We start from the raw sequence: 11760 nt of genomic DNA on the forward strand, positions 1-11760 counted from the left end.
CACTCCCCGATCACCGTCACTCTCCTCCCTCCCTGTGCCCTCACATAAGCTTCATACGTTCCTGCTCCTCTCTTACCCATTACTGCATTTTCTCACCTGATGCAAGTGTTTACTTGAGTCGTACTTATCTGGATTATGTACATCTGCCTGCAAAACTGTACAAGAGTACATTTTTCAACACATGCAGACATAGACCCAAGCCTTCAATATTAATATCCGTAAGGATCCTGGTTTATTCTTTCTTGACCTAATGACAGAAGGTGCAAGATTCAAGTGGAAACTTAAAGCAACCTCATCAAGTCAGTCATTCACCATTTTAGTTAAATATTAAGTCTCATATCTATTTGTGATATATTAGACCATAAAGTTTTTAATGCATAGATTCTGACGATTTTGAAAATCCTGTGCAACTGTAACTTGTGAAAAAGGGGAGAAATGCATGCATAAAATACCACATCCCCCAGAAAAAAAGCTGTATACATACATATATATATATATATATATATATATATATATATATATATATATATATATAGTGCTACCAACTGTGCCATCGTGCAGCCGCATATATATATATATATATATATATATATATATAGATATATATATATAGATATAGATATATATCTATATATATATAGATATATATCTATATATATATAGATATATATCTATATATATATAAGATATATAGATATATATATATATAGATATATGCGGCTGCTGGATGGCGCAGTTGGTAGCACTGTTGCCTTGCAGCAAGAAGGTCCTGGGTTCAATTCCTGGCCTTGGGTCTTTCTGCATGGAGTTTACATGTTCTCCCTGTGAATGCATGGGTTCTCACCAGGTACTCTGGCTTCCTCCCACAGTCCAAAGACATGCCTGTTAGGTTAATTGGTCTCTCTAAATTGCCCTTAGGTGTATGAATGAGTGTGTGCATGGTTGTTTGTGTGTTGCCCTGTGATGGACTGGCAACCTGTCCAGGGTGTACCCTGCCTCTTGCCCATAGAATGCTGGAGATAGGCACCAGCTTCCCCACAACCCACTATGGAATAAGTGGTAGAAAATGACTGACTGACTAGATATGCAGGTCCTTCTCAAAATATTAGCATATTGTGATAAAGTTCATTATTTTCCATAATGTAATGATGTAAATTTAACATTCATATATTTTAGATTCATTGCACACTAACTGAAATATTTCAGGTCTTTTATTGTCTTAATACGGATGATTTTGGCATACAGCTCATGAAAACCCAAAATTCCTATCTCACAAAATTAGCATATTTCATCCGACCAATAAAAGAAAAGTGTTTTTAATACAAAAAACGTCAATCTTCAAATAATCATGTACAATTATGCACTCAATACTTGGTCGGGAATCCTTTTGCAGAAATGACTGCTTCAATGCGGCGTGGCATGGAGGCAATCAGCCTGTGGCACTGCTGAGGTCTTATGGAGGCCCAGGATGCTTCGATAGCGGCCTTTAGCTCATCCAGAGTGTTGGGTCTTGAGTCTCTCAACGTTCTCTTCACAATATCCCACAGATTCTCTATGGGGTTCAGGTCAGGAGAGTTGGCAGGCCAATTGAGCACAGTGATACCATGGTCAGTAAACCATTTACCAGTGGTTTTGGCACTGTGAACAGGTGCCAGGTCGTGCTGAAAAATGAAATCTTCATCTCCATAAAGCTTTTCAGCAGATGGAAGCATGAAGTGCTCCAAAATCTCCTGATAGCTAGTGTTGTGGAACAAAGTTATTTATGAGGGCACCCATCTACCTTCCCTTGAAATGTACACTTCAGGAAGTGTTAACCCTAAAACTCTCCAGCATTTGAATTTAGAGTCCATCTGCTCTAAATAACAGAACACTAATAAAACACAGAGGTCAGAGGAGAGAGGTGAAGGGAATATCAGAGCACTTTAAAATAATTTTCCATTACACTAGCTGCATTGACCCTGCCCTTGATAAAACACAGTGGACCAACACCAGCAGCTGACACGGCACCCCAGACCATCACTGACTGTGGGTACTTGACACTGGACTTCTGGCATTTTGGCATTTCCTTCTCCCCAGTCTTCCTCCAGACTCTGGCACCTTGATTTCCGAATGACATGCAGAATTTGCTTTCATCCAAAAAAAGTACTTTGGACCACTGAGCAACAGTCCAGTGCTGCTTCTCTGTAGCCCAGGTCTGGCGCTTCTGCCGCTGTTTCTGGTTCAAAAGTGGCTTGACCTGGGGAATGCGGCACCTGTAGCCCATTTCCTGCACACGCCTGTGCACGGTGGCTCTGGATGTTTCTACTCCAGACTCAGTCCACTGCTTCCGCAGGTCCCCCAAGGTCTGGAATCGGCCCTTCTCCACAATCTTCCTCAGGGTCCGGTCACCTCTTCTCGTTGTGCAGCGTTTTCTGCCACACTTTTTCCTTCCCACAGACTTCCCACTGAAGTGCCTTGATACAGCACTCTGGGAACAGCCTATTCGTTCAGAAATTTCTTTCTGTGTCTTACCGTCTTGCTTGAGGGTGTCAGAGTTAACTCGTTGATTCAGATGATTAGGTTCATAGCTCGTTTAGAGACCCTTTTAATGATATGCTAATTTTGTGAGATAGGAATTTTGGGTTTTCATGAGCTGTATGCCAAAATCATCCGTATTAAGACAATAAAAGACCTGAAATATTTCAGTTAGTGTGCAATGAATCTGAAATATATGAATGTTAAATTTTCATCATTACATTATGGAAAATAATGAACTTTATCACAATATGCTACTATTTTGAGAAGGACCTGTATGTATCTATATATATATATATACATACATACATACATACATGAAATATACATTTCCTGGTAGACGGCTGCACTGTGTTTGGACCCAATAAAACACAATGGACCAACACCAACAAATGATCTGACTTCCCAAATCATCAATGACTGTAGAAGCATCATATTGGACCTTGGTACCTCTCCACTCTTTCAACAGCCTCTCGAACTTTGATTTACGAATGAGCATCTTACATGGATTCTATTTCAGAAGTGGCTTAACACAAGGAATGGGACAGTTGTAGATCATATCCTTAATGAATCTGTGTGTAGCACAACTTGTGAATCTCCCCCAAACTCTTAAATGAGCTTTGCTTCACAATTCTCTGAAGGCTGTAGTTATTCCTGTTGTTTGTGCACCTTTTTCTACCATATTTTTGCCTTTTGAACTCTTTAGTAATGATCAGCTGTCCTGCAGATGAGTGTCTGCAGGATAGCTGTCAGATCAGCAGTTTTTCTCATGATTTCCTAGACAATAAGATGACCATAACATAACATTTGTGTTCCCTGTCTCTCCAGCCCACTTCCTGTCTGCCTACTCTCGAAAAAAATAAAATAAAATAAAGTAAATAAAATAAAGGCCACCAGAGCCACAAAAAAGATGCACATACTCTCAACATTCAGACCAATTAAAAACCTTTAGTAAACCACAACAGTAGTAAAGTAACTGTCAACATCATCCCACCTGCTATTAAACCATTCCCCCTTTTTCCTTTGGTCTCCACTTTCTCAACCTACTGATCAACCAACATGCCCTGTAGAACCATAAATCTCATTATGTGTAATGTTCAACGGCCTAAACACAATAATTCCCAACACCCAGGCCTCTCCCATTTCCAACTCAACCAAAACAGGATCAGGGCATCAAATAACACAATCAGCTATCTCCCCACAGACAGATTTATGACTCTGTCATGTCCACAATGACAGTTTCTTGTATGCACACCTATCACGGTGATCAATTGGCCACTAATCCATAAATCTGCTGCCTCCACAATGTACGCACCTTTAAAGTGCAACCATCAATCAATCCTCAGGCGTCATAGCAGAAATTGTTGGGTCAATGCAAGTCGTGCTGGAAATATGAGATTTGGAATGGAGCTTCGACAAACAACAAGTTGCACATAATCGAGTGTTTTGTTTTCATAAATGCAACAGCTGAGACCCAGAGAGAAAGAGGGGACAGAAAGGGAGGGGAGGGAGCAGGAGAGGTGAAGATGAATGAAGTGGAATAGGAAGATGGAAAAGACATGGGTACGGAGGCATAGCTGGGAATGAAAGGAAAACAGAAGAAAATATGTGGATGAAAGCATTCTGTCTTAGGGCAACACATCCTCGTAGGTTTGGTTCAATTCTTATTTGGGTTCTGCATCTCAGAACATTCTTTTTTTCTGACCAGTGATTGGTGTTACAAGTAAAGAAGAGAAATGGAACAAAAGATCAATGAGGACATATCTCCACTTATTTTCATGGGCTGAAGCACTTATTTGAGACAATTAGAACATTGCTCCTCAAACCCAGACAACCATGTCAACTACTAAACAATGCAGCGCAAATCTCATTTCACAATTCAGTGCAATTCAGTATATTTAAACAGCACAAATCCACAACTAATGTTATACTAAGGCGCTTTGTAAGACTAACAGCTCTAATTTACACCCATGATCAATTCAATCAAAGTATCTGTACAGATCAAATTCAGTTTAATATTGAAAAGTTATTTATCTAAGGAAATTCAGCCAGTTGCATCAAGTCACTGACGTTGCAGCAATCTCTCCCTCTGAGTGAGCTTTTGGAGACAGTGGAAAATAATGACTGCCTTTCAACAAATGGAAACCTTCAGCAGAACCCGTTGTGGCTGAAGGGTGGTTTGGGAAGACACAGATACACACAAATAGAAAAATACAAAAGCAGGGGCTCAAGTGTACTTACTTTGTTAAAGAAATTGTAATTACAAGATGCCAAGGGCACCATAGTGGCAGAGGAAAGCTTATGACAATCTCTCATGCATGATGACCTTCTGTTAAGAATCTATCAGGAAAGCACAGGCAGCTGCTGACTTCATCAAGATTCATCCATGTCAGATTAAATTTATTCATGATTAGCTATATCAGTTGCCCCGGATGCATGAACCGTTTCTCCTTGTAATGATCCATTAGATCCAGTGGTAGAAGTGTTGACATCAGGCAGTAAACTTCGTCCTTCGGTCAAATCCCACACTGATGACCGCTTCATTGTGAACAGTGCCCTGTGGAACCGGATGATGAATGCCTCTCAACTCCAGGCACATTTAAGGGAGGTGAGGGGCTACCAAGTGTCATGTCAGACCATTCAAAACCATTTATATCAGTGTGGTATACGTGCCTGACGACCTGCAAGGGTACCCGACCACACCACCAGGCCAGGGAGAAATTACGGCAGAAGAGGGACAAGTGCTGTTCTCTGATGAAAGCTGGTTTACAATGAGCAGAAATAATGGCCGCCAACAATGTTGGATTCAAGGAGAGTGCTGTGGATCAGCCCCTGGTTGTCACCAGACAAACCTTTGGTGGTGGTGTTATAGTGTAAGCAGGTGTGTCTAAAACAGAGCTGTCCTACACTTCGTGAATGGGACAGTAACAACCCCATACTACCTAAATGACATTACTCCTGTCATTGTGCCCCTGCATTAACAACACGTCTAATGACATCTCCATGGTCAACAATGCTTCAACTCATCGAAGTCGCAAAAATAGGGAATGGCTACTGGGAACTGCGGTACCTCGAATGGAGTGGCCTGCTCTTTCTCCAGACCTGAATCCCATAGAAAACCTATGGGATCAGCTGAATCATCGTCTAGAAGCTTGTAACCCAGAACTACAATAACCTGAGGGGTGCCCTTTAAAAGGAATGGGATGCCATGCCTCAGCAGAATTCGACTTGTGAACAGCATGAGATGCTGTTATCAAGCTGTAATGGATACTCAAGGGGACCTGACATGTTGAGACAAGTTTTTGTTGTATACCCACCACTTTTGTTTGAATTGAGATGAGGAAATCACCATTATATGCTTATACATAAATTCCCTACTTATCCCCAACATTTTATGAGTAGAAACTCCCCACATAATTTACGTCTTACGTTTGAATGCACAGCAGTTCACTATGTTCCCACAAGAGGGAGACATTAAACCAACTGTCAAGAAAGTGAATGTTTTCTTTTCTCCTTAAATTAAATTGGTTCAAATGAGCAATTTCCGAATTATTTTTGCTAGAATTAAACAGGAAAAAACGACTTACCTTAAGATCAACACTTTCAAACATTAAAATAAAATGTAAAGTTAACTTACAAAGGCTTTTCATTGTTTATAATTATAGTGAACAGCACCTTCACATAGGAAGCTGTACTTTAATGTATATCTGGGCAATAAAAGGCCATTTCTAATAATGACAGACCCATTTGCATCACTTTTCCTTTAATTTCATCCAAGAGTCACATTGACAAGTTACATAATAGCCATCATGAACAGATTCAAAATAGCTTTTTTGTTATGACTCTTCAGCATCAAAATGCAGTATTAAAATAAAATTGTTTAATATAGAAAAAGACAGAAAATAAAACTAGACAAAAATTATTTCAGGTGATTCACTTACAGTAAGCCATCAGAAAGACAATATCACTCTGTAAGAGTACACCAGTCTTCCGTCTTGGGCTCACTGCAGAACAAACTGTGTAAAACAGGCAGCAATAGCATAAATACAAGTTTGTCTCTTGCAGGTTTATATTTTCCTCAGATGAAAATATCATGTTTGACAAAAAAAGAAAAGAAAAACCTCTAAAAAGGTATTTATATCAAGGGAGACTAAACTGAAAATAAAATTTTATTCATTCAACCCCAACACACTAGTTTTTAAATACCAAAAAAATGTAGATTGGAATTGCTGAGGATGTATAGTTGGATATTCTGCTTAAAACAAACAAAAATAAAACATTATTCCTTCAGAGATTGGTATTTAATAATTAGTTTTGTTTTAATGTGTTTAACACATTTCCTGCTTGTGTACAAACATGGTAAGATTTCCCTTTTTTTCTTTGAAATGACATTTTTAATACTTTTCTAGTTCATGGCGTAAACATGATCAAGGCCTTCAGATCTTTTTTTGAATGCCAAGTCCTATGAGTTCACAGTTTTATTTTAGGCTACCAATTTCCACAACCCTGACATGGAATAGCAGGATGAAAAAGACTTAAACCGACTTTCTTTTCTGATTCTCAATTTTCGTTGTGCTCCCTTTAAAAAGGAAAGTAATAAAAGTGAATTTAAATACTGTAGCCTATAAACATACCATGCATCAGACCTTTCTGATCTTATCTTCACAAAATAAAAAATAAAAACACTCTAAAGTGCAAGCAAAAATGCGTACAATTCTGAAGGAAAAACAGGAGGACAATGCTTTAAGATTGTCATAAAACATAGAATATAACACTTTGTATGCTTGTGCAGTCTGGAGTGTGTTTGTGACTCGGCCCGTCATGTGGTGGCATGTCACCTCAGGGCTCTATGCACTCAATGCACTCGCACTTAGTTCAACCTGCACATCTCAAACATAAAAGGGAAAAACTATCTTAAAGATAAAAAGCTAAATTTGGAGAACCATGATGTCCCAGGAAAATGTCCACTGGAGATCAGCTTCTGATTGTGACAAGATTGTCTGTACATTCTTTCTTTTTAAGCATATAAATTCTGTAGAGGCTATCAAGGCTATAGGTTTCCATATGAAATCTGCATTTTGCTCTTAAGCAGTCGACTCAGCGACAACAGTAATAATGTAGCAATACAACTTTACAATGTGTAGGAGCAATAAAGCACAAAATAAGATTATAAAAAGGAGAACAAAAATGTGGCTCATTTGTCATGATCAATACAAACTGCAGAGCAGAGAAGATCACAGATCTTTGTCATGGCAGTGAAAAGAATAGTAATCATTCATATACGTATATCAAAAATTCACAAAATGTCCTGCATCTGGAATATTCAAAATACATATTGGAACTTTTAAAAAGCATTCATCTGGAGAAGGCTTAAAATATAAGGAATATTGCTTCAATCAAAGTCAAAAAAGTAGGATATATAAAGGATACAAGGTCACAAAATGGAAATGTGACAAATTTACAGAGTTTTGAAAATGAAGTTGATAACAGAATGCGACACAAGTCACTTATTCTTCCCAGGGATGTATTCCCTGTAACTCTCATCTTTTAGTTAATAAAATGGCAGAATTTAAAGCACAGTTACGTTTGAGAGAAGCAGAAACGCAAGTTACAATGTGTGTTTCTGCAGAAGAATAAAGACAAGTTAATATGCTGTTAGAAAATGATTTAAAGAATAAGCATCATTGGCATAATTTGAAGGAGGTAAACATTACTTTTTAAAATTTAGGTGGCAGCTCTTTGCATTTCATACATTTTTCCATTAAAAACCAGCAGATTTTAATTTCAGACATTTGCAAAAGTTACTAAGATAATTCACCTTTAGGAAACCAATACTTAGATTTTAAGTCTAAAAAGAAACATAAAAACTAAGTGATCATCTCAACAAATTCTTTAAATGTTTTGATGGAAACAAATGTCTGAAATATTCCTTCTTTATAGTTTTTATTTTAAAAGCAGCTCTCTTTACCTGTGGTTAATTCTAAATATAAGTAAGAGTACGGAGTCCAACTAAATCCCACTCACTGACACATTGAGGAGTGCCAGTCTGCTCAACCAAACTTTCAGAATGAGGTATAAATACTAACAGAGGTGGGTTTTTCTTAACTGTGGTCAGATGTACAAGTTCTCAGGTCTGTCTTACAGCATTTCTCAGTGATAAAAACATTTCCTTGCATGAAGATCGGTAACAGTCTGAAAACGTAACAGGTTGAGACTCTGGCTGGCTAAATATTTCATAATTAACAGGAATTAAAAAAAAAAAAAGTTCAAGAACTGAGCAATAACATGTCACTACATCAATAAGTGGCTCCAAAGGTTTTAGTAACGTAATGCTGAGAGGAAAGTACCTAAAAGTCAGGTAAGTGATTGTTTTCTTTTAGTGGTCACATTATATGATCCCTTTTAACCGATTAAAACCCTGGCATACGAGTAGGCATGTGCCGGTTATTAGAATCAAGGTATGCCAAGGATTTAAATGTTATGGTTTCAAAATCAGAAGGCAAAAAAAAGAATAGTCCCACCATTCCCAAGGTTCAAACTGCTTTCAATAAGATGCCAGAGAAAGTGCCAACATTTCCTCCAGCTGTATGAGGCATAGAGTAATGCCGTGGTGCCCCTACACCACATGCTGTTAAATAGAAGCTATTACATCATGTTATAAGCTTTTATTTTAAATCTCATTAATATTGTGTTTATTACCCAAAGCATTTTGGTCCAAGTTGTGTAATTTCAAATAAAACAAAACACAGAAATAACCAAAATTGAAATATGAAACTATGAATTGACAGGACAGGAGTTCACTTGCCCGAAGAACAGTTTACACGCATGTAACCTACAAATAGGCAAAAACCATGACATCATTGTTAATTTTTCCATTTTTGTCACTGAACCCTGAGCTAAATCATATCACCGATTACACACACACACACATTCATACGTACAAGCACACACACTCATAGCAGTTAGAATCAATGTGCAGAGACCCGAAATAACCTCCAATGCTGCTAATGAAGCTACGTGCTTCCAGCCACTCTTCACTGGTTCTCCGGGGCCTTCCTTCTTCACAAAAATAACTGTTCAATATAACATGAGTCCATTTATTCTGCATTTTCATTTAAAAGTTCAAAAGGCAGCTACCATTAAAAAGAGAAAAAGGTGAAAACATCACAAGAAAAAAAAAAAAAAAAAAATTTCACAAATATTGTGTTCTCTTACAATCCAGAGATTGTTTGCGTCTCAGGACATTTGTGTTAAAAACATGCAGCGCCAGGGGACAGAAACTATATAATAAAATAAAATTGACACCAAGGAATCCTAATAAGTGCTTGCCCTTCAAGTATTTAAGCATTGTATCCAAAACAGCCATTATTTGGCATCATGACAATTCTTCCTATGGGAAAAAAAACTACTGTGTACCAAACATGTTTACAGGCTGAAATCAAAGAAATGTCATTAATACAATACCAAAAAGAAAGGGTAAATTTCGTTTTGTGGTTATTGAAATGTAGCCCCTTACTGTGTCAACAAATTACTAATAGGTAACCAACATTGCCCCTTACAGAATCCCCTCTCACCAGGAGAGGTGTTGCTCCCTCTTCTTTTTTAAACTTCTTTCAGTTGTGTTTCTTCATGAGTGCATCCACTGTGCCATCATGGTCTTTAGGGCTGAAGTCGGGACAGATACCATTGGCTGTTTTGCTGTTGGCAGTGCCTTGCAGGTTTATTGTAGATGGGTTGGTCTGAGTGTCGTGATCAGGTCCCCTCTGAGGAACAACACTTTCTGTGTGAAGATAGTCATCAGCAAAGTCTGGGTTTTCCTCCACAAAACCTCTGAACTTCTCTGAAAAGACCACAAGGGGGAGCCAGAGACAAGGACAAAATTACAAACTGGCTGCTCAGAAAGACCTCCACTGATTGCTAAGCTAAGTTTTTTGAGAATCGTCTTACCAAATGTAATCTTCCCTGTGTCATCTACGTCAATGGCCGTAAACAGATTGGACACGTTGAGGTGAGTCACTCCTAAAGCCGTCCTCAGTATAACTACCAGCTCCGTCTCTGTGATAGCACTGTCTTCCTCTGCCTCAAACATCTGCAGAAGAGGAAACATGAAGAAATCACGCTTTTCAAGAGTGAAGAGCGTATCTAGCAGTTCATTTGAAAAGATTCTGATTATTTAGTTTGTTTATAATGGGTTCAAGCAAATACCACCCCGTTATATACTGCTGTAAAAAGACCTCTAAACAGCAGCACAAAGACCCTGGAAAGTAATGTTTAATAAACTGGGGAATAAAACATACAACTTTGACTAATTATGACACCCAAATGACCATTTAGCATTTAAATATAATCAAACTCAGGACAAGTCAACAAATACATAATGCCTCAATCTGTCAGACAGCGAGATGAGTAAACTGTTTGATCTTTTATTTGTCTTCTATCCATTTAATTTCACTCCAAAACAAATAACTAAAGCATAAAGACAGACGCCAAACCTACCTTGAAGGCCAATTTCATTGTTTCCAGAGTTTTGGCAGGTCTGCATACAACGGATAAGGCTATCACATATTCTCTAATATCCATGCTGTTATCTTCATGCTAGAAAAAAGAACGAAAAACAACAACGACCAATTACACTTAAAAACAGAAGTTGCTGAAATAGCATGTGTCATTACCACAAGCGAAAAACAACACAATGAATGACTCAGTTCATTTTTGCCATCAAAGTGCATTGAATTTGTCCCACGCTGTAAAGCCTGTGTAAGCTATACTCTGTGGGAGTATCATAATATGAGCTTGCTGTAAATTTGGCAAAATTATGTGTAGTTCCAAAAATAAGGCCATTCGACTACCTGGTGACACCGAGTGACCAGCTTTTCCATCAACTGATTCCACCCAGCCAGGATTTATTTTACCTACATTTCTGTCCTCAAATATTAGATTTTCTGTCAATTACGTTAGCATCCATAGTCAATCTGTCACAAAACATATCATTGAGGTATGCAGGTTGTGCAAATTGGGTCTTTACCTCATCGAAAAGAGCAAACATGTCCCGCAGCATATCTGAAACCGGCACATCGAGGAAGTGAGCAAAGTCATCCAGGGCAAGTTTCTGCCCTTCCAGCTTCCGGGCTCGGTTTCCATAATCCTGCAAAACCTTTTCAGTGTTCTGGGGTTTCAGCCTGTGACAGCATGGGAGGAAACTCTTGTTTAAGATCTGAAAAATATCATGCATCATGTGGACAAGAA

General features: G+C 38.4%; 1 protein-coding gene across 1 annotated transcript in view; it reads right to left on the minus strand.

Moving 5' to 3' along the window:
- Window positions 1–6260: 6260 nt before the first annotated feature.
- LOC124866053 (lysophosphatidylcholine acyltransferase 1) overlaps window positions 6261–11760 on the minus strand; it is a 35345-nt gene continuing 29845 nt past the window's right edge. Inside the window, exons 11-14 of the mRNA XM_047361688.1 lie at window positions 11540–11693; window positions 11011–11109; window positions 10462–10603; window positions 6261–10354 (exon numbers count right to left, since the gene is read on the minus strand). Of these exons, the coding sequence (XP_047217644.1) occupies window positions 10128–10354; window positions 10462–10603; window positions 11011–11109; window positions 11540–11693 (622 nt within the window). The 3' untranslated portion in view covers window positions 6261–10127. The remainder of the gene's footprint in view (window positions 10355–10461; window positions 10604–11010; window positions 11110–11539; window positions 11694–11760) is intronic.

This window comes from Girardinichthys multiradiatus, chromosome 3, assembly GCF_021462225.1.
Source record: "Girardinichthys multiradiatus isolate DD_20200921_A chromosome 3, DD_fGirMul_XY1, whole genome shotgun sequence".
Taxonomy (NCBI): Eukaryota; Metazoa; Chordata; class Actinopteri; order Cyprinodontiformes; family Goodeidae; genus Girardinichthys; species Girardinichthys multiradiatus.